This window comes from Phalangium opilio, unplaced genomic scaffold (genome assembly GCF_054372755.1).
Source record: "Phalangium opilio isolate 3A_F unplaced genomic scaffold, DU_Popi_V2 ptg000056l_1, whole genome shotgun sequence".
Classification (NCBI taxonomy): domain Eukaryota; kingdom Metazoa; phylum Arthropoda; class Arachnida; order Opiliones; family Phalangiidae; genus Phalangium; species Phalangium opilio.
The window spans coordinates 5,488,629-5,512,391 of NW_028324175.1; the positions used below are offsets into that span (position 1 = coordinate 5,488,629).

The 23,763-nt window shown below is 37.7% G+C and overlaps 1 protein-coding gene across 1 annotated transcript; it reads left to right on the forward strand.

Moving 5' to 3' along the window:
• Positions 1 to 1,604: 1,604 nt before the first annotated feature.
• On the forward strand, positions 1,605 to 2,654 carry LOC149668176 (uncharacterized). The gene has a single exon (XM_089841245.1). The coding sequence runs from the start codon at positions 1,605 to 1,607 to the stop codon at positions 2,652 to 2,654; it is 1,050 nt and encodes a 349-aa protein (XP_089697371.1).
• The last annotated feature ends 21,109 nt before the right edge of the window (positions 2,655 to 23,763 follow it).

A 23,763-nucleotide genomic window follows, 5' to 3' on the forward strand; every position in this document is an offset into this window, starting at 1 on the left:
TCTTTGCGAATTGCGCTTAACTTCGACTCCGCGTTTTTTAAGCCTATTTCGGATTTTAATAAATCAGAGATCATCTGACGTTTGGAACTATCTGAGATTAAGGCGGCCATTTTTTCTTCAAGGTTTTTCCTCCTCAAAAGTAAGGTTTCAATCTGATTACGAATCATTCTGTATTCAGAATCAATTGTTGCGTGTTTACAACGCAAAGTATGAAAGTGGTGTTGCATACACTTGTCCTCAATTTCGTGAATTAAATCGCCTTTCCCATCCCCCATTGAAGCTGCCCTTTCACCCAGATCACTCATTTGTCCTCTGATGGAAAATGCATTTCTTAATTTGGTTACATCATTAGTCGCTTCTTGGGCTCGATGGCTTAAGCATTTCATTATGGTCTTCAAGGAGATGTTTTTCTTTAAGTCAATTATTTGTGCCGTGAGAATTCTTTTATTGAAGGATTCTTCTTCGGTATTAAGCTTTCCAATAGAATGATCATAGCAAAGAGAATAAACATTCTTTTCAATCTCCATCATTAAATTTGTGGCTAAAATTTTCCGTTTTTGTACTTTTTGACACGTGCTTGCGATTGAAAAGGATTCATCGACTATTTCGTCAGGTTTTTTCAATAACTCAAAACTCTCCCGAAGATGATTGTTAACTCGCGTAAAATGTAAGGCCTTAGACTTGGTTTCTTCGGATTTGGACTCTAACATTACAGTCACGCGTTGAAGATGGCTTATTTGGTTTAAATCTTTGTCAATCTTAGATTGAAGGGTAGTTGCTGTCTTTTGCAACTCCTCAACATTAGATATTTCTCGCATTAACTCTAAATCAAGAGCCTTGGAATGTTCATTCAATTCTGACAGTTTCTTTAAAGCTTTACTAGTACAGGCGTTAATTGGACCATCTGTTTTGACTCGTTTTACGTTGTTTATTACATTTTCCCACAATTTCCCATTTACGCCTTTACTTAAATTTTGAAATACCTTGCACGCACTCGCAACAACAGGTCGAGTTGCTTCTTCCGAATATTCAAGTTCATCAAAAGCCCACTGTCCTATTTTTAGGGCTAAAGCCTCGCGAGATTCCGTCTGCGGATCTCCCTTTAAAGGTTTTCTCCGCGACATTCTAGATTAATTAAATATTTAATTGAAACTAAATGTTAACTTCAATTGAGAATAGACAACACTATCCAAGGTTGATCGTGACAGTTGACATTTTGAAAATATTAGGCGCGGAATAGGCGGGAAATCTCTTGAATGTGATAGTGATTGGTGATATATATGTTACTTTAGTGTACTATAATATGGCCAGATGGCGTTGTAAGCTTATCCAGTTGGGTCCCCGTGACTCGACACAACGCGCATTCACCAGTATTGTTTTGTTATGATCGACGCCTAGTCGAAGTCTAAATGTATGCCGAATAAGATTAAAGTTTATCTTAACATTAAAGGACAATGCACAATTATTTAACCAACTAAATAAGGTTCAGCAAGTTTGATATTCTAACTAAATAAATAAAGAATATTACATGGTGTCAGAGTAAACTTTCGATCTACCGCCTTTCGTTACGGTAAGCCTTGGCTTGTTCTTATTACTGCGTCATTATGAAACCGCCGCCGCCATTCGTACCTGGGGAGTCTCCTTCTTCATCGTGGGAGCTCTGGCGGGAAGCCTTTGGCCTTTACGCCGATATAGAAGCACTGAGCACTAAGCCTGTGAGTCTCCAACGCTCTTATTTTTTGCATTCCATTGGTTTGGAAGGGCGTGAGCTGTTAAAAACTATAACGATTCCGCAACAAGGAGATGCTCGTACAGTGGAAATTCTTATAAATGCTTTGAGTTTATATTACAGACCTTATAAAAATCGCACATACCATAGGCATCAATTTCATGAAGTTTCACAAGGTAGTCGTAGCATAGACGAATTTGTAGCTGAGCTTAAAACGAAAGCACGAGACTGCGAATTCGATACACAGGAAGAATCTCTAATCGTTGACAGAATGATCGGAGGTCTAAGAAGTTCGGAATTAAGGGAGAAGCTACTACAAGAGGCAAATTTATCATTGGCTCTGGCTATAGATTTGGGCCGATCTTACGAACGTTCTAAAGAACAAGCTAAAGAGTTAGGAGCGTCTTCACAAGTAGCCGTAGACATGTTATCTAAAAATAAACAGTCAAACAATGGAAATAAGAAATTTCAGCAATCTAGAAGAAAGGTATCAGCTGTGCAGAAGCCACAGACGCAAGGGTCTAGCACACATTTCCAAAAACCCTGTTACAAGTGTGGACGATTCCATAAAATAAAAGAGTGTCCAGCCTTTGGGAAGCGTTGCAACAACTGTAACGTACTAAATCATTTTTCAAGTGTTTGTAGGAAGGCTAAACAAATACAAACCTTGGATATAAATGAGTCGGAAGATGACGAGGAAACAGAGGATAACCTATTCGTTGGAGCTTTGACGCTTGATAGTTTAAGACAAGACCCGTCTAACATGACAGCTAATATCACTATAGAAGATCAATTAGTAACTTGTAAAATAGATACCGGGTCCCAGGTTAATTTGCTTCCACTGGAGATTTATAATTCCTTGAAGTCACGACCAAAACTGCAAGCTTCTGACGTAACGATTTCAGCTTTACCGGGCATAAAGTAAACGTTCTCGGAAAATGCAACCTGATGTGCCAAAATAGAAGTTTACAAGCCTCAGTCCCATTCTATATATCCAAGGTCAGCTCGTCAGCTTTGATTGGTGCTAAAACTTCAGTCGATCTACAATTAATCGCTAGATTAGACAACATAACTAAAACTCCAGAAACTAAAGCAAAGCTGGCAGAAACTATTAGTCCTAGATGTCAAGACCTTCTAGAACAATATAAAGATGTTTTTGAAGGACTGGGTGAACTGAAACGGGTGCACACCATTAGACTACAAAAAGATGCAATTCCATACGTCGCAGCGCCTAGAAAAATACCGTTAGCGCTTCAAGACAAAGTCAAGACGGAATTGGATCGCATGGAAAAGATCGGAGTTATTCGGAGAATAGATGAGCCTACGGAATGGGTTCACCCAATCGTGGTGGTATCCAGACCAAACGGAACGGTTCGAATTTGCATGGATCCAAGAGAGCTAAATAAAGTTATACTGAGAGAGCATCATTCCATGCCGACACAAGAAACGGTTCTAGCGCAAATAGAAGCAGCTAACTTATTCACAGTACTAGACGCTTCGGATGCTTTTTGGCAAATTAAATTAGATGAAGAGAGTTCTAAACTCTGCACGATAGCCACACCGTTTGGAAGATATTCTTTTCTTCGACTTAGCTTTGGATTAGCAAGTGCACCTGAAGTATTACAAAAAGCGGTGCAAGAAATTATCTCGGGTTTGGATAATTGTACCAATTTCTACGACGACATTATTATTCGAGGAATAGATAATAAACAGCACGATGACGTGTTAGAAGCGCTACTTCAACGAGCAAGAGCCGCTAATTTCAAATTTAATAAGAAAAAGAGAGTTATCTCTACTCCAGAAGTCAAGTTCTTAGGACATACGATATCCGGAGCGGGTATCAAGATAAACCAAAGTCGACTTGAAGCTATTCAAGCAATAAGTTCGCCAAGTAACTTAAAGGAACTGCAGACATTCTTGGGCATAGTCACATACGTATCTCGATTTGTAGCCAACCTGTCAGAAAAGACTGCGTATCTCAGAACCCTATTGAAAACTAAGTCCCAATGGATATGGGACTCCCAAGCTGAACAAGTTTTTCAAGATTTAAAGCGGATCATCTGCAGTGCAGATGTTTTGCAACTTTATGACCCTAAAAAAGACATTGTTCTTTCCGTGGATGCTAGTCAATATGGTCTTGGGTTTGCCATGCTACAAGATAAGAAACCCGTCGCATACGCTTCTACCTCGCTATCACCTACACAGATGCGATATGCGCAAATCGAGAAAGAAATGTTGGCAGTTACCACAGCATGCGAGAAGTTCCACTATTACGTTTATGGTCGCAATTTTACCATTCAAACGGATCACAAACCCCTGCTTGCCATTGTGAAAAAACCCATGGATGCTATATCGCCTAGATTACAAAGAATGCTGCTTCGATTGATGCGATATCAATTTCAACTGGAATACGTTCCCGGTTCTCAGCTCTTGATAGCAGATGCGTTGTCAAGAAACCCAATTAAAACAGACCTGGTGAACACCGATTATTTGGACTGTGAAGGACAAGCAGTATTGGCTATTTCTGTGGTAATTCCACCGACAGAAGCCAGAATTAAAGAAGCAACTAAGAAGGATGCTGCACTAAACCTCGTGGCTAAATACATAAACGACGGGTGGCCTACGCATAAAAAACTTGTCAAGCTAGAAGTCCAAGAATATTGGAAAGTCAAAGACGACTTATGGATGAACGACGGCATAATTTACAAGGAAACCAAAATAGTGGTTCCGAAAGAAGTAAGGCCCGACATATTGCAGATCATTCACAGTGCGCATCAAGGCGTGGTGTCATGCAAGTTAAAGGCGCGTCAAGGACTTTTCTGGCCTGGAATGACTCAGGACATCGAAGAATATGTATTGTCCTGTCAAATCTGTCAAAGCAGAGCTAAAGCTAATGCCCACCAGCCGTTAACTGTGCATGAGGTTCCGGAATTCCCATGGGAGAAAGTAGGAACAGATTTTATGAAAATACAGAACGATACCTACCTCATCGTTATCGACTATCATTCGAAATATGTTGAAATGCAACGTTTAACATCAACAGCTAGTGGTCCTGTTATTCAGGCCATGAAGGCAATATTCGCTCGACACGGTATACCAGTCACAGTGTTCTCTGACAATGGCCCACCGTACGATTCTCAAGCCATGAAAATGTTTTACGACCAATGGGGTATCACAAGCGCAACCTCTAGTCCACATTATCCTAGATCGAATGGAATGGTCGAACGCCATATCCAGACTGTAAAGAACATGTTGCTTAAAGCTCAAGCAGATGGAAATGACGTATACAGAGCCTTATTGGAATATCGAGCATCGCGTACCGCGACATTACCGTCTCCAGGTGAAATGTTGATGGGCCGAAAACTTCGTACTACTTTACCGATTCACCGCAGCGATCTGAAGCCCAAGTTTCCGATAGCAGATCATGTTCGAAAATTACAAGCACGCCAGGAACACATGCACAAATACGGGAACCATCACACTAAACCACTCTCTCAGTTCAGAGTTAATCAAGAAGTCTGGTTTACAACTAAGACCAGAGAATGGTTACCGGCCACTGTTCAATCACTTGGCCCGGATGACAATAGCTATTGGATCAGAACAGCCACTGGAGCCGTATATCGACGAAACCGCGAGCATTTACGACCTCGTCGAGTGCTGCAACAGGAGATGGACAGGTCAAGAGAAATGTCACCGCCCAAGCCACAATGGGCTCAACACCCTGTCACGCCATTCGCGCAATCAGAGATTAGAGGTCCGGATGCGATATCGCCTCCGAGTAGTTCCGACCTTCGTTCTGAAATCAGCAACCCTGAAGGACCGGTTTTGTCTCGATCGCCTCACAAAAGATCTTCACCGGAAAGCCCAGTTTTGTCTTCCTCACCGGTCCTACAAAGCCCTGCAGAAACACCCACCGAGCGTGTTGCTACTCCCACTACTCCACTTGTCAGGCGAACTAGGAGTGGTCGAGTAGTAATTCCACCGAAGCGGTTCACAGACATTTAAAACATTTCCACATTAAAATTTTGGGTTATAGAAAGTCATCTATACAATATCTGTGAAATATTTAAAAAAAAAAAAAAAAAAAAAGAGCGTGATATATATGTTACTTTAGTGTACTATAATATGGCCAGATGGCGTTGTAAGCTTATCCAGTTGGGTCCCCGTGACTCGACACAACGCGCATTCACCAGTATTGTTTTGTTATGATCGACGCCTAGTCGAAGTCTAAATGTATGCCGAATAAGATTAAAGTTTATCTTAACATTAAAGGACAATGCACAATTATTTAACCAACTAAATAAGGTTCAGCAAGTTTGATATTCTAACTAAATAAATAAAGAATATTACAATTGGCTAAATAGGTCAGGTGAACCAGTTCAGGCACGGGAGTCCGTGACCGGCGAAAAAAACCCATTGAGTTGAGAAAATTACCCCTAGGATATAAGACCCAAGTAACTATATCACGCGCTCGTGGCGCCATCCCGATGCAAACAAAAGAACTAAAAGAAAAGGCGGGAAGACCCAATTAACTATATCACGCGCTCGTGGCGCCATCCCGGTGCAAACAAGGGAACTAAAAGAAAAGGCGGGAAATTTGACTGATTTCAAGAATACATGTATTTATACATTTCTTATCTAGGCTTCGAGATGGAGACACCATCGCGTGAGAAACTTGGAAGCTGTCCGTCCGTTCCATATTTTCAAAAGTGTCCCACGTACCCCAATAGGCAAAGGCCACTCTAGTGGTAATTTTCTCAACTCAATGAAAAAAACCAACGAATGTTATGTCATAGCCATAGCCCACTGGATCACGCGCTATTTTAGAAGTTTATAAACCGTCGTCTAACGCTTCGTCTGCTCTGACATTTGATAACCCTTGCCCCCTGAAGTAATTACAATAAATTGCTAGTGTAGTATTGTGTTTTTTAAACAATAGCTATGGCTGCGTTCAGTAACACTCATCAGTAAAAACATCGATGTTTGGAAAAATGAAATCGGTGTTCTTTTGACGTCATGATGACGTTGCAGTTGTTGAAAGGCACAATTTTGTGTAATCAATGCTTTTCAAAATGGCGACGATATAATGATAAGGTTATGGCAGAGGCTTAAATAATGATACCGAACTGTTTACAAAGATATAGTACTTCAATTTATCAATTAAATTCTGACATAATCCTTATTTTAACGAAATAATATATTGCTTTTTAGTATTATTATCCATAAGGATAATATTTGTCAATTCTTTATTATTTAAAATTGCAGTGATTGGGATGTAGTTCCCTCCATTTATTTTTGTCGCGGCGCAAAATGACGAAATTTACGTCACGAATCCAATGCTCATTAAAAAAACCTCCTCTCACAGCTGATTTTTCTGATAGGCATCCGATGAGCATCATGACGTCACGCCCAAAGACGCGAAAAACCGTTCAGTAAGACATCGATGTCATCTTTTAGTCATCGATGTTTTTGATGTCGGTTACTGAACGCAGCCCATGACATTGAAAGACTATTAACATTGTGGTATATAAGACGGAAAATATTCAACCAACATAATTCATTGGCTTCTAAGAAAATAAGGTAAGATGCCAATTATCAACCACTACACTATTAATGACACTGTCGTGAAAGCTCATTACTCAAACTTCATAACACCCAAAGGGTTTCAAAGCTTCCTCCCACAAATTCATCTTTAGCAAACCCTCATGTTATTTGTTACCAAATTGTTATGGAAAAATTAATAATAAAATTGTTATAATTGACTTCCTGATAATGATTATTATTCATCTTTAAATAGGGTATATTAATCGCGATCAGGAATACATCGAAGTAGTAAATCTATGTATTCCTGATTGGACCTTTAGTTATGGGTTCTCACGCCGCTACTACATGGCTGTGGTTCACCTGGGTCACATTTTCGACGCTCAATGCCCACTCTGGATTTCACATGCCATTTTTCCCTTCTCCAGAAGCCCACGACTATCACCATTCGCATAAGTTTATAAACTTATGCAAATGGTGATAGTCGTAGTAAGTGTGGCTCCTAAGGGTTAATTTTAAAAACGACGCCCAAAACTAACTGTTAATAATGTTGGTACAAGTTGACACGCGCTTACGCTATATATTCTCACATTAGAACGTCTTACTGGAAAATATTTACTCATGAAAATTTATCAAAAATTATATACTTTCGCCCTATCCAAGATGAGGGTCGCGGGACCCGCTAAGGTTTTCTTATCATTGCTTTGCAATCACCCCTTCAGTAAATTCCCTTTCTTTCTCTCTTTTGACATCTACCCTTATGTAGGCAACTCGGGTAGTTTCCCTTTTTAGTATCAAAGTTATTTGGAGCAGCTTAAGTCATAAAAGCAAAGTTTTCGCTATATAGTGAGAAAAGCTTCCATTATTGGAGGGTCCGGAGCATTTAAACAGTAAATTCGTGTTGTACAGGAGTCGGGAGGGTAACATGCTTTGTAGTCATCCCCAAATATTTTTAGGTATTTGAAAACTAGGTATGAGTCATTTTACAGTAAGTTTAACCTTGGAGGAGTGAGGCGAGAGGGAGTGTTAGTCTAATGTTAAAGAAGCAGTAATATAAATGGAAGGGGAAAAAAGGGAGGGTAGGAATTTTATCTCTCTCTCTCTCTCTCCCTCACGATTCTAGCTAATGCGCACGCGCGAGTGGCCGGTTACTACACTGACAGTCTGACACACTCTCTCCTCCCTTGTTTGACAAATAAGGGCATAAAGTTCAAAGTGGGAGTGGGGGACCTTCCCTAAAGTCACCGTGGTTGCGTAGGGACTTTCATTATAGTTCCAAAAGTCCCCGTCTGACGTATTCCTCTTCTTTACTCGTTCATAATTAGATTCAATCAAAATTTTGGTGTAATGGGTGTATTGGATCGCTTCCTTTGAAACAACTTTACCCTGATAATATTAAAGAGAAAGCAATTCCCACTAAGAAAACTGAATAAGCATATTTACCAAAAAAAAAAAAAATGTAACGAATAACTTAGCAGCTTTAAGCGCAGTATTGAAACCCTGTCGGTATTATTTTAATTAATAAATAGTATTATGAATATTGCTAGAACTTTTAAAATTGTGGGAGAATATTTCCCCTTTAATTTAGCATAGTTAAAATCGCAAATGCTGCTATACCTATAGTGATGTAACTCATTCAGTTTTAAATTATTGTAAGTGTACATTAAAAATAAATATTTAAATACATAATTTAACAGCTGTATCACTGTATAATTGGATAAATAAATAAAATAGAGTACTAGTTTTACAACCTTGGTTTGTTTATAGTTGTGAAATACGCAACTGTTGTTTAATATAAAAATTCCACCGATACCGTTTATTTGCGCGCGCGCACCTTAGTAAGAGCGTGGCGGCCATCTTAGGTTATTTCCTCGCTGCAAGACGCACAGCACCGCCCGACGGAGCCTCAGTTCACTATACGCGGGAAGAAGGCGACCTCTCTCTTGTGGTGTTTGAGCCTTCTCTACTGAAATTAATGGAGTGGTCTATTAGGAAGGTTTTTCGTAAAGGGAGGGTGAAGTAGAAAATCAAGTGATTTTTATCGGTTTTTCTACTAATTATAAGACCAGTCTGCATAGTGGCACGTTCCGTGTCGAATGCATTTTATTACGAGATTGGATAAAATTTGCGCGCGACGTGACAATCGTGGCGCGAGACATGGAGCGTTCCACGAGAATTTTGTTAATAAAAAGGCAAGGCGTTACGCCATTGGTCGGAGGTCCTTATTTAAAATTATCCTTAAAATCTGAACCTAATTTGAATTTTAAAATCATTCATTAGTATTTCCTGAATGTTTGACTATGCAGACTGGTCTTATAATTAGCAGAAGAATCGATAAAAAAATCACTTGATTTTCTACTGCAGAGTTCAAAATTCAAATAAGTTGAGGTCGGTTAAAAATCATCGTGAATGAATGTTTTGGCGACTTTTATTAACGTTTTTTGAGCATCGATTCTAACCTCAGTAAAATTGATTCAAATTTTTACGCTCAATTTAAGCCCTTGAAAATACAGGTACACTTTCACTTGCGACCTGAAAACATACTTTCGAAATATCTCGGTTAATCCTTTCTCTATATCTGCATAGGGGACAAAGAATTTCAAATAAAACAACACACGCGATTTGATAAAACAGGTTTTTCTTGTAAGAGCTGCAGCTTAGCTTAGTGACTTCCAAACTTGCATAAATTATAGATTATCTCTACGTTTTTTTTTTTTAATTATTGAATTTTATAAATAATGAATTTTAAACGTCTCGAGATAAAACGCGTCTATAAAGCTAAGTTTGTGCTTAAAGCCATTAAAATCGAATTGAATCCACTTTCATTAATTATTATTATTATTTCGATATTTTAATATTAGTAAGTCAAGGTTACGAAAAAAATAGTTTTTGCAATTTTCCTTAATTATACCACTAGTCGGTTTCAACTACATGGCAAAGATATTTGTAGGAAACAACTTCTGATTAATTTCTTGGCACAATAACAGCGTAGATATTTTTAACGCTAAAAAAGTGAATACTTAAAATAAATTATGGAAAAATGTCTTCAAATTTAAAGTTCATTCTGGAACTGAAGTTACCGGAGAATATTTGGAAACTATAGTTCCTTGGCTTTTGCAATGAATTTCGTGAATTTTCAATGTTTTTGGGATAATATTGGTGTAATATTTCAATGCGGCGGTTTGGGGTAAGTTGACTTTTAATTCAAGTTATTCGCGTAAATATTTAATTTGAAAGACCAAGTGTAATACAGCTTATTCGCGAGGTAAAATTTCGTCATACGTAAATGAGAATATGCATGGCTGCATAATGATTCCTTATAGCTGTATGCATTCCTGATACTTATTAATTAAATAATCTGTCTTAACAGGATTGAACCTAATGGGATTTATAGTCTATTGGGTGTTGGGTGGCCTTTTCACTCTAATCGATGTGACTGGAAAACCCGAGTTTCTCTTGAAGTACAAAATGCAAGAAAAGGCTGAGTATCCAGTATTGTCATCAACCTTAACAATTAATTAAGGCATGATGAGTCCCAGTCTGGGAAATAAGGATATTTTTTAAACTAGTCCTTTGGACCAGTGACCCCCCCTAGTGTCCGAAATAATAAACTTGTCTACGGAGTGGTCCCAGCCTTTGTTCTCCTACAGATTTGCAATTAAGAAACTGGTCCCGAGGACCAGTAACCCCCAATTCTTGAATTTAAAAACTAGACTGATGAGAACCTAGGATTTACACTGTGCAGTTATATGGCTCTGAAACTCCCCCCCCCCCACGTCTATCTTTAAACGTTCTCATGTCATATATGGGTTCTTAATTGCCAGAATTTATATTTATGAAAATAATTCAGATAAAAACGAACCGTTTATGGAAAGTAATCGCTCAAGTGATCTTGAACCAACTAGTGGTAATACCTTTCAGCGCAGTTATGTTCCTATTATTGAAACTGCGAGGTTGCGGTTGTGGACAGTTACCGACTTTCCAAAGATTGCTGTTCGAGTTTATGATCTTCACTCTTGTACAAGAAACGGGGTTTTATTACAGTCATAGGTGAGGTAAAAGTTCGGAAAATCACAGCTTGTTTCATTTTCCGCCTACTTTATCGGGCATATTTTTGAAAGGAATTAAAGTCGATAGTGTTTGGTAAAACTTAGGCCAGGCTAGATTAGGTTTTTCCTCTCGCTTAGGTCTGGTTAGGTTTGGTCGAGGGGGTAGACACTTGAGAACTCAGGTGTACAATATGTCTTGAACTCAATGTACTGTCAAAGCTGAACTGTGAGTTCCGAAGGCTTTGAACTCAATGCACTGTCAAAGCTGAACTGTGAGTTCCGAAGGCTTTGAACTCAATGCACTGTCAAAGCTGAACTGTGAGTTCCGAAGGCTTTGAACTCAATGCACTGTCAAAGCTGAACTGTTTTGAACTCAGGAGTACACAGAGATCCAAAGCGTCTACCCCCCTCGGGTTTGGTTTGGTCAACGCTCCAGGATTAGGGTAGTTAGTTCCTTTTAGCTCGTGGAAATTAAGTAAAAATGTTTCAATTTTAGTCCATAAATATCTATTGTTTTATTAGGTTATTGCACCATCCACTTGTGTATAAACTTATCCACAAACAGCACCACTCATGGACTTCACCCATATGATATCAATAACTGCGATTTATTGTCATCCTGTGGAGCATTTGATGTCAAATATGTTACCAGGATATATGGGGCCTTTAATTATGGGCTCTCACATTGGGGTCATATGGCCATGGTTCACTGGAATGTAATTTATTACTCTAAACTCTCACAGTGGTTTTCATTTGCCATTTTTCCCATCTCCAGAAGCCCACGATTTTCACCATTTGAAGTAATAAATGACTGAATAAATTACGATCTCTTTATATTTAATTTATGAATAAATTATTAGGTTCAATCAAAATTTTGGAGCTCTGGGTGTGTTGGACCGTTTACACGGAACCGATTCTGGTTTTCGAGCCAGCTCGGCTTATCATCGACATATTCTAATGTTGACTTTAGTACCGCCTAGACAACTCTATCCCGAGGGCTTCAATAAGAAGACTAAAGTATCGATTAAAATGAATATAGTTCAAACATTTATTTCAAGGTTTAATTTGTTCTTGAAATAATTGCAAAGTGATATCTTTCAATAATATTTGTATTCCTGGATGGAGATACTCTTTTATATTTTAGTCAATTTATATTACGGAAATAATTGACTATATTCCATCGTTGTCAAATTGGAACCAAGCTTTATAATTGTTTGATAAGTATTACATAAAGTTTTCAAAAATCTATCTATATCTAAATCAAAGTCCTGACTGACTGATAATCAACGCCCGTCCCCCAGCCCAAAACCGCTTGCCCTAGAAGGCTGAAAATTTTCAGGAAAGTTACTCATAAGTAGTAGGCGCGTACTAAGAAAGATTTTTCCGATCCGCCGCCATCTTAAAAAATGGCGCCCAGAAATGTAAAAGATCTTCTCTATGCAACAAAGTCCGCGCGTTTCAACCGATTTCACTAATATTTAGTACACTGGTTTCCTTTAACCTATAGACGGGCTGAATGGTCTTTTGGGTTCGACTTGTTGCCATCTTTTTAAATGGCGGCCAGAAATTTAAAAACCCTTCTTTATGGAATAATGTTCGCGAGAAAAATAATAAAAAATGTCCCGACGGGCAACGCCGAGTGCCCTCGCACCTAGGGTGCTACAAAAAATCAGTCATCAGTAAAATCCACTCATTCTTAATATAAATTTGATGCACACAAAAAAAATTGAGTGTTTCTTTGGAGTGAAAATGGTGTACTTTTTAAAAACACCTATATAACACCTAACATTTTCACATGAATAACAAAAACGGTGTTATATTGGTATTTTAAAGGTGACCATTATCTACGAAAAAAAGCTTAGTTAATAAAGGTGTAAAATCTATCTGGAATTACTCCTTTTTCTTCGGAAAGGGTGTTATAAGGGTAGATCTCAGACTTTAAATTTTATAAACTGGTATTTTTTAGCACAATTCTGTAAATTTTTAAATGCTATAGTTAAACTGTCTCATACAGTACCATACAATAACGCGAGAGCGGCGAGAGAACAATTTCGCATTTTTTCATTGACTTATGATTATGAAATAGTTTTGTGGATAATTAATATTTAGCGAAATGGAAGTTTCAAAAGAGTGTAATTTAAGAAAACAAATTTTTTACAAATTAAAAACACCCAAAATAGAGTTTCATCACCTTGAGTTTTTCCAGATAATTTGGTGTAAATTCGGTAATAAAAACCTTTAAAACACCGTTTGAAACTAAACATGGAAATTAAAGAGTAAGTAAAGACATTTTCCTGGAAATGTTAATTCCTTCATTTTTGGTAAATATGAACTGTAAAATGTTCATTTCTAAAGTTTTATAAAAATCTGACGAGCGGTTATTGAATTATAATGAAAACAAAACGGGATTTAGAAAAGGCACCTTTTGTAAACATTGAATACGTGCAATATAGATCTGACGTCAAGAGAGGTAACTCCGTTATTGGCTGGTATAATGCGTTGGTTTGTTATGGGAAGGCGTGTCTAATTCAGTCCCTCTAAGATAATATTTCTGACTGGATTCTACCAAATACTACCGCGGCTAGTGAAAAACTCCCACACCGCTTCGGTTTCCTACTAAACCTCAATATTAGCCTTTTCACACCTTATGGCCGCGCATCAGCAGTTGCAATGTTTGACGCCATGAGTTTTACGCTTCTATGGAGTTAACTTGAAAAATAAACTACGATGGACGTGTTTTAGAACGTTAAGAAATAAACAGTGTTTGAGTTTGAGTTCTAATGGAACCGGTGCAATGATAATAGTTGGTTAAAACTCACTAAGCCTCGGCGACCGTATGGGATCATCGCTTCATCGGCTGACATCGCCGATGCCGGGCCGAAAGCGCCGCGTTACCCCGCGTATAACACGCTCGTAAGCAGTAGGAGGCGAGATACTAGCTGGTGGGAAAATATGGAAAGAAAAGTACCAATTTTACTACTATCAGAGCGGTCTGAATCCCTAAGCTATGACGTCAGACCGCAGAGACAAATTCAATTCTATTTGGCGGCAATTTTAGCACCTCTTTTTTTATCAATATTTGAAGTTAATTTTTAAATATTTAGAGGTGGATTTTTGGTGAAAATTTATTTTATTCTGAATGAGGACGTTGAAATCTATAGAAATGTATGATTTCTATAGAAATTTAAGGAGTAGTCAAAATGTCTTTACTTACTCTTTAAATAATAATACTGCGGGATTGAAAATCAATAACTTGTTTTTTATATGAGGTCTTCCGTTTCTATATATCTTTTAATTTTGAAGTCAATCCAAAGATTATAAATGCAAGGAAAAAGACGTAATTGTTCGTATTAAAGTAAATATAACAGCATTTTTTAAAGATGTTATTTTCTTAAGAAAATATTTTTATCCCTGAGTAAAAAGTAGCTAAGGAATTGGTGATCAGGTGGTATTAGCTTTATAAAACCTGCTAAATGTGTTATGTGACACTTTTAAAAGCATTACGCGACACTCTTAAAAGCGTCACGCGACACTCTTAAAAGCGTCACGCGACACTCTTAAAAGCGTCACGCGACACTCTTAAAAGCGTCACGCGACACTCTTTAAGGCGTCACGCGACACTCTTTAAGGCGTTACGCGACACTCTTTAAGGCGTTACGCGACACTCTTTAAGGCGTTACGCGACACTCTTTAAGGCGTTACGCGACACTCTTTAAGGCGTTACGCGACACTCTTTAAGGCGTTACGCGACACTCTTTAAGGCGTTACGCGACACTCTTTAAGGCGTTACGCGACACTCTTTAAGGCGTTACGCGACACTCTTTAAGGCGTTACGTGACACTCTTTAAGGCGTTACGCGACACTCTTAAAGTTGTTATGCGACACGCTTAAAAGTGTTATTTTAAGCTCGCCAAGGTGCTGAGACACATCCTGTAAGGAATTGCACAACACACATAAAAGAGTAACAATTATCTTTTAGTACGAAAGACGAGTTGAAAAGGTGTTAAACTGCACCTCTGTTGAACAATTTCCATTCTTATTTTCGACACCCATTGTTCAAATAACTGTGTTTAAATCCTTTCAGCTTAATATCTAATGAAGAGTTTCGAAGTCCACCTTATTTGACATTACCCATAATTAAAGTTCTATAATCATTAATTGTTTTGACGCATTGCGTCCCGGGTTTAACATCTTTAATTCAATCAAACAAGGCTAATTTATCGTTAAGTGCTCACAACGCCCACACTCTGCGTATTGGTTATCGGTTGAATTAATAGTTTAGAAAACCCATATAATAACAAAGTTTCTTCTGCACTAAAATTTCGTGATTCTGCGGATGTAAATTTGAACTACAGACAAACCTTTCATTAAAAATCCATAAATATCTCAACAATTTACTGGAACATGTTTATTTACCATAATTTAAAAATAAATGTTTCTTTTTAAACATCATGTTACAATAATAACAACGGATATGTTATGGATTATGGCTTATTTCACCTTTCTCTTATATTTAGATAAGACTTCAAATCGTTAGATAATGTGGCACGTTGCAACTCTGTTATTAACAGAGAAATTTTAGCCATGAACACTTTCGTTAAGTGAAGTCTTTTGAGACTATTTACCACTTTCCGAAACCGCCTAAATTGCGGGAGTGTTTTCGAATGAGAACTCCCAATTTTGGATTCTGTCTGTGTGAAATGTGAACCCATAAAATCTACTTTTATAGGTGGTAAAAACACTAAAATATTGTGTGTGTACAGTGAAAAGTATATATAGCATCTTTATTGAGAGTAGCACGATATGGTAAAGGTGTCAAACTGTATTAAAATCACGTTGTGTAATACAGCCTTCCTTACAATATTACACGCCTTTTCTGCATTATTTCCCACTTCGGTAGTTCAAATTCACGCCATTTGAAGAATTTTGGAATAACATACAAAGTACAAGCACTTAAAGAACAATTTTTAAAAATATTGTTTTAAAAGGTGTAAGAAATATCTCAATGAGGTGTAATAAATGTGTCAGTGGGAAATATTTTTAAGATGCAGTGCTAAAAATGGTCCATTTAACACTTTCAGAGGTGTTGTTTAACAACTTTAAATTAAGACGAAAGGTGCTAAATCACACCTTTTCTGCACTATTTCTCACTTCAAGAAAAAATTTACGCCTTTTGAAGAATATTAGAAGAACATACAGACACTTTAAGAAGATATTTTAAAAATATGGTAATTAAAAGGTGTAAGATTAAGCTTTAAAAGGTGTAATAAATGTGTCGGGGGAAATATTTTTAAGACGCAAAGTGTTGAAAATGGGCCATTTAAAGCTTTCAGAGGCGTTATTAAATAACCACATTAATGGTGCTGTTTTTGGACCCGTCAAAATTAAGACAAAAGGTGCTACATCACACCTTTGATTTTAAGAGTGTGGAAGTTCTTATTACACGCGAGCGTCGCCGCGGGTAAAAGCTAGTTGGTCATAGTTGCGCCTCTAATTTCAATCTTTATTCTATCAGGGTTGCATACTACACCCCAGTGATCAGAGTCAGAGAGTGTTCGCAGTCTCAGGGCTTCCCAGATAGATTTCAATTCTGCGGAAATATTCTCGAGCGCCACAGACAGGTACGTATTGTTCTAAATAATGTGCGCATAGGGTATGTGGTAACGCAGGGCTGATACTAAGTCACTTTTTTCAAATTCGGTTGCTAAAAGTCACTTTTTTTTAGATTTTTCTGTCTTTCGGTGTTATTTATCTTCTCGACCACAACATTAAACGTTATATATTTCAATTGCCCAGCTGTAAGGCGGTCCCAACATTGGATCACAGTTGATCAAACCCCAAAATCGTGAAGCTCGCTCAGCGAATATTAACTTAATACTTAAAATCAATCCAATTCAAATGAATATTTTGGTTTTGATTTAAAATGACCACAATTACTTTGCATTCTGAGCTGTGCTTCAAAATGTTTTAATTGAATTTCGCCGTAGACCTTTTATGGGGTGCCTTTCCGTTGACTGCGTGAAATATCTAAGCCCATAGATTGGGCGTAATTACGACACCGACCTTTAAAATATCTATAATTGCGAAAATCAGTCATCTCTGAAAACATCATTTCAAGTGGCCCTTTAAATAGCTTAGTTTGCCCTATCCCTATTCAGTCACTTTTTGTTTACTATTTTTAAATTAATTTTTCACTTATTCAATTGAAATTGAGCGTATCAGTGAGTATCAGCCCTGGGTAACGTGAAAAAACCTATTAAAGAATTTTTTGATTTTTAACTAACTGTCTTATAATGGTACTGTTAAGGACCTTGCCGACTTTGATAGTAGACTCGAGACTTGTTGTCTTTGTAGAGCCGTTACGGTAAAAACGAGGAGCGGACTTAAAGGGACTATGAAGAATAGGCGGACCCTTGAGAATTTTTTTTACAAAGGTGCTGTGATTGGCCCTATTTTATCACTTGCACGATAATGTTGAGTAACACAAAATATTTTTGTTTTGCAATCCCTTGGGGGGGGAGGTGTTGTGACGTCAATAACGACTTTAAAAAAAACTTCAACGGTCCGCCGACTTCTTTACTGACCCTTTAAGCGTTACAAGTCCTGACTTTCGCCCTTACAAACCCACATTTTCTCGTAATGGTGACAATTTTTTGAAAGTGAACTTGGTTTCGGAGCATTTTAAATTTACTTAGCTAATCTTTTTGAAGCTGGATTTTAAATTTGATTTTATTTAAGTTCCAATTTACAATTTTCTCAATTTTCCGCCGATTATTTTCGAATGCCGGCATTGCTTTAAAAACGTGCAGAAAATTGATACTCTACGGCTTTTACTATTCAAAGTTGACCAAGGCAGTCTGATTCATTTTCTCCAAATACGTCAACTTTCAGTCTTGACTATTCGTCAAATAATGAGCGGAAAATTATGAAATGGGACGCTAAATGTAAATTAGAATGACTTTTCATGTTAAATTTAATGACGAAAATATTTCCAAATAAGTTAAAAATGCTTATAAAAGAATGTCCCCATAGTTAAAACATTGTCAAATCTGTGTTGGTAGCGCACGTTATTTGTTCGGGGGAAAGTTGTGACTAGCGAAGCTGACAAGCCTCCTACTACCAAAAAGACGATAAATTTCACAGTCGGCCATGATTTATGGCTCGAGTACGATTAGTAATTTCAAAAGTATATAGATTTAAAAACAAAAAGTACACTTCGTTAATTGAAACTTGCTCGTGCCGTCATAGAGAAAGGAAGGTGTTACTGGAGTGGCCGATACAATGCCTACAACAGGCGTATGTTGTACCGATGTGTAGCACAGAATCCACCAGAGGCGCTACATGTTAGGGTTGGTGCGTACGACTATAGCGTCTTCTATGGCGAAGATAATTTAAAAATATTCAAAGAAACTTTGAAATATTTTAGTATAAATTTTAGTACACAGATGGCAGCACTATATTACGCACCCACCCAAACTTAAGCTGCTCATGGAGCCAGGGAGGAAAGGGAGAAGCCGCCTAATGCTAACAGAACTCGTATCTAGCGGGAAGGGGTTGAAAACGGGGGTATGAAATACTATGTTTTCTCTCTCTCTCCCTGGGTCATTCGGTGGATCATTGAGCATGCGCGAAGTGACATCACGAATAGTTGCTACATGAGATAAAAAAATTGGATTTTGCGCAGTAGAGCTCGCGGTTGGCCCGGGCGATACTACACCCGTTGGCTGGGAAATTTACTTCCCCCACCCAAAAGAGAGACACCTCGCGCTATTCACGCGGCATCTCCCTTTCCTCCCTGATGGAGCGTCCACTCGGCCACTCCAGTAACACCTTTCTTTCTCTATGGTGCCGTCGGCCTCCTTTATGCCGGAATAGTGTTGAAGGCCCCTCTGCGTATGATTACCTTCTCCACCGTGGCACAGGGAACAAGCCGTGAAGGAGTATCAAAAAATAACGTTTGGATGGCCAGCATCATGTACTGCTTTCTATAAACCTATGACCGCATCAGAAAAGCTCTTCAATGATTGGTTAGTTCCTGTAGGCGGTTGAGCGTAGGGTAGTTTGCTTCTCAGATTACATGATGTATAGAGCCAAAGGCGGGGAATTGTTTATGAAGTGTACTTTTTGTTTTTATATCTATATACTTTTGGTAATTTGCTATTTGCATTTATTTGAACTTTTAATTATTATTATTATTTCTAATGTTGTTTGGATACTTTTATAGATTGGAAATGCTGTTCCCCCACCCCTGGCCAAAGCCATAGGCCAAGAAATTTTAATGTCGTTAACTTGCAAAGAATAAATTAAAAAAGTTTTAGTTTCTGGAAAAAGTTTAATAAGAGACCACGCTTATTTGGTTATCTGTTAATGTTAATTTTTAAAAAATTTAATTTTTTTAAAAATTGTAACCTTGAATAATTCCAAGTCAAATGTAAAAAAATAAAGTTGTGATAATTTCGTTTACTAATGTTATCTTCAACTAGACTTTAAACAGTAAAAGGCAAAAAGAAAATGAAGAGCGGTAGTTTAACAAATTAAACCTTCTCTAAAAATGCATTCAGTCCCTTATTCTCCAAAACCATGAATCAGTAAATTATAAACGGAGGTTTAAGTTTTGTTTCTCACGGGAATCACCCTGTGCCCCGGAAAAACTTGAACTTTTTTCGAGTTGTTTCTTTGCTGTGGACGATAGGGCGTTCATGAATATTATTGAATTGATCATAAAGTAGTAAGTCATATACCAATAAGGCATATAGCAACAGCTTTCTAACTTGAAAGTTTATGGTTATGGGTTTCGGCAAAGTAGTCTTATAATTTAACAACACAACATGTAGTACAGATAGCGTCTTGCAGTCGCTTAGCTGTAAATTGATATTTTGTAAGTTACAATTAAAGAAGCCTAAAGAGTATCATAATTTTAAGTTAAATCAGAAGGGGATAATAGAAGGATGACACTCTGTATCCTCTTAATGCTTTAGTTATGTAACGTCATTCTTCCGAGGCTCACCCTTTTAGTTTGCGTTCCCGCTCATCAAACTACAAATGGGCATCGCACTGTAAAGTGAATTCTATCGTTGTTTGGCTCTAAATCCCCAGCAATCATCCCACAAACCTCGTCTTGACGTGGGACAAAATCCACAAGCGCATGCGTCTTGCCAAATATTTAAACGCTAATAGAGTAATGATGAGGGAACTATTTATCGTGTATGTGATTCGGTTTAGTAACCTTGCTCTAAATGTTCCGATGTTGGGAAGAGTGACGTTACACTTACCCCGCTTTGTGGTATACTTCTCTCGAAGAGAAGTATTATATACTTCTGGTTAAATTAACTTCTAAACTAGTTATCCGTACTAAAACAAAAACATGAAAAATATGACAAGCTTCACTTTGGACATGCTGCACGGTATAATGTTCTGAGATCCTATTCACAGGCAAGTTTTAATTATCTCCACTTGGATATAATAATGTTTACTTTGTTATTATTATCTCAATTTTGCTGTGCTATAGCCAAGTGACAGTATGTTTTATATAAAGTGTATAAAACTAAAAATTTTTTATATGGGACATGGTTGTACATGAAATCTGAGAACTTATACGGTTTAGCAGCTAACTAAACGAAGATTTTCATATTTTTGCACTTAAGTGTTTTTGTTAGGATGTCACTTCTTTTAACCTTTCCGAGTGGCGATAACGTCACGGGGAGGTATTACACTGGACGTGTCTGTGTCCCTCACCGGGTTCAAAAATGGCAAATCGGAGCTAACGTTTTCGCAGAAAGCGATTTTTGGTATTACTCCCATCATTAGGATTAAGAAGTATGCAGCGATCGTCCAGTGTTACGAGAAATGTTTAGCGTCCCAATGGCAGAGCTTCCACCAAAGGTTCACGCAATTGCTTGTTTTCTTATCATTTATCATTTGATTTGAAGAAAGGCTATTTTTTGCGACCACATTGACGACGTCTATACAAAATGCACTAGAACTCTATGCCTAGCTCTCAAAATATCCCGAAACATAAACTCGCCGCTATGTTTCAAAAAACTCTACCTAACATTAGTCAAACCGAATATACTATTCGCGGCCTCGGTTTACGGCAACTGCAGCGACTCTCAAAAATGGAAGTTAGAACGAATCCAAAGAAAATTCATTTACTTATATAAGTCAAGTTCATGTTACGAAACAGTGCTAGATAAACTCAAGATGGACACCATAAAGGATACACTTATTAAGAACGATATCTTGTTCCTCCAAAAATTGGTCACAAATAAGATAGATTGCCGCGAATTATTGAACCTAGTAAACTTCTGCATTCCCAACAAGGTAACTAGACTAACGAACTACAAACCATTTAAACCTGATATATCGTCGACTCGACCCCTAAGCCGCATATTGGATAATTATAACAAATACGGCACTAAAGTGGAAATCTTCAGCAAGAAAAGACTCACTCTCCAAGAGATTGTTTTATAAAAATAATTTTTAAAACTATTATTATTAGATTTTTAATAGAAATGATTTAATTAACCATCGAAATTTTAATTCTTCTAAAATTTAAATTGCCATCCCCTTAACTTAATAGTGCCAAGCACTAAACGGTGTAAATCCCTGTAGGACATTAACATTGTACCGTTGATTTGCACAATAAACACTTATTATTATTATTATTATCATGAATCAATCGTCTTATATACAATAAATTTCCAACAATAGTTAAAGAGGCATACGCTTGAATTCAAACGTCGGCAATAGCTTTTTAGGAATAAAGTTTCTTAAAACGATTTATCAAGAATGAAGCTAAATTAAAGACAATTAAAATAATTAATATCATTTATATTTATTTATTTAGTTATTTAAGAAAAACCTTTTAATTTCGTCTCGATTCAGAGAGCTTTATTTTGGTTTCCCCACTTATTATAGGGAGTTTAGTGAGAACAAAAAAACATTTAAACAAATTTCAGAAGTTTTAAATTTTTCCTTACTTTATAATTTAATTACTAAATAAATCCTACATTTTAAGTCTCTATTTCCACGATCGGTCGGTCAATGAAATAAAAAAATTGGACCTAAGGTATTTCGTAAACTATATTAAGTACAAACATGTTATTTGGCTATAAAAGTAGGCCTATTAAAACTATTAGTTAATGAAAATTCAGACTTCTACCTTTAACCAAAACGAATATACCAGGGCTTAAAAGAGTCTAAAATGCTATAAGAAAAGAGTAGTTGGAGTACTTTCTGCAAGTGCACAGAATGCTTAATTTGGCGAATCCACTGCTGTGCACCCAGATAGTTTCCCTCCCAATGAGTTGGTGAATCATTCTAGGGGCCCGACCATAATCTTTCCCGGGGTCCGCAACTTAGCTAAACGAGTGAGAGGGTGGGTAAGCTAAACGAGTGAGAGGATGGGTTAGCTAAACGAGTGAGAGAGCGGGTTAGCTAAACGAGTAAGAGGGTGGGTTAGCTAAACGAGTAAGAGGGTGGGTTAGCTAAACGAGTGAGAGAGCGGGTTAGCTAAACGAGTGAGAGGGTGGGTTAGCAAAACGAGTGAGAGGGTGGGTTAGCTAAACGAGTGAGAGAGCGGGTTAACTAAACGAGTAAGAGGGTGGGTTAGCTAAACGAGTGAGGGAGCGGGTTAGCTAAACGAGTGAGGGAGCGGGTTAGCTAAACGAGTGAGAGGGTGGGTTAGCAAAACGAGTGAGAGGGCGGGTTAGCTAAACGAAAGAGAGGGTGGGTTAGCAAAACGAGTGAGAGGGGGGCTTAGCAAAACGAGTGAGAGAGGGGCTTAGCAAATGAGTGAGAGGGAGGGTTCTTCTATTAATTAGCTGCCACGTTTTCCAAAATATTCTCCTATTAATTAGCTGCCACGTTTTCCAAAATATTCTCCTATTAATTAGCTGCCACGTTTTCCAAAATATTCTCCTATTAATTAGCTGCCACGTTTTCCAAAATATTCTCCTATTAATTAGCTGCCACCTTTTCCAAAATATTCTCCTAATAGTTAGCTGCCGCCTCTTCCAAAATATTCTCCAATTAAATAGCTGCCACCTTTTCCAAAATATTCTCCTATTAATTTCTGACACCTTTTCCAAAATATTTCTATTATGTTGGTGCAAGGATTGTGCACATAGATTATGATATTAATTTTCCATTTCGGATACGTGGGGGGGCACTTTTATTTCGCAGCCCCCCAAAATCTTTAATGAAGTAGAGGCGAACCGTAGTGGTGCAAGCTAAGTTAAGGATGGTGCATGCTTGGTGCAATTGACCTATGTATATTTGGTGGCGATTTGAGCACCTGGGGGGGGGCAAGTTAATGGACGTGTAAAAATCTTTATTCCATTGGATGATGTTTTTTCACGTCACCCATTTAGTAATCGTCTCGACTAGGGTTGTAAATTTTCCGGAAAAATAAAACGCGGAAAATTTTCCGCTAATCGGAAAAAT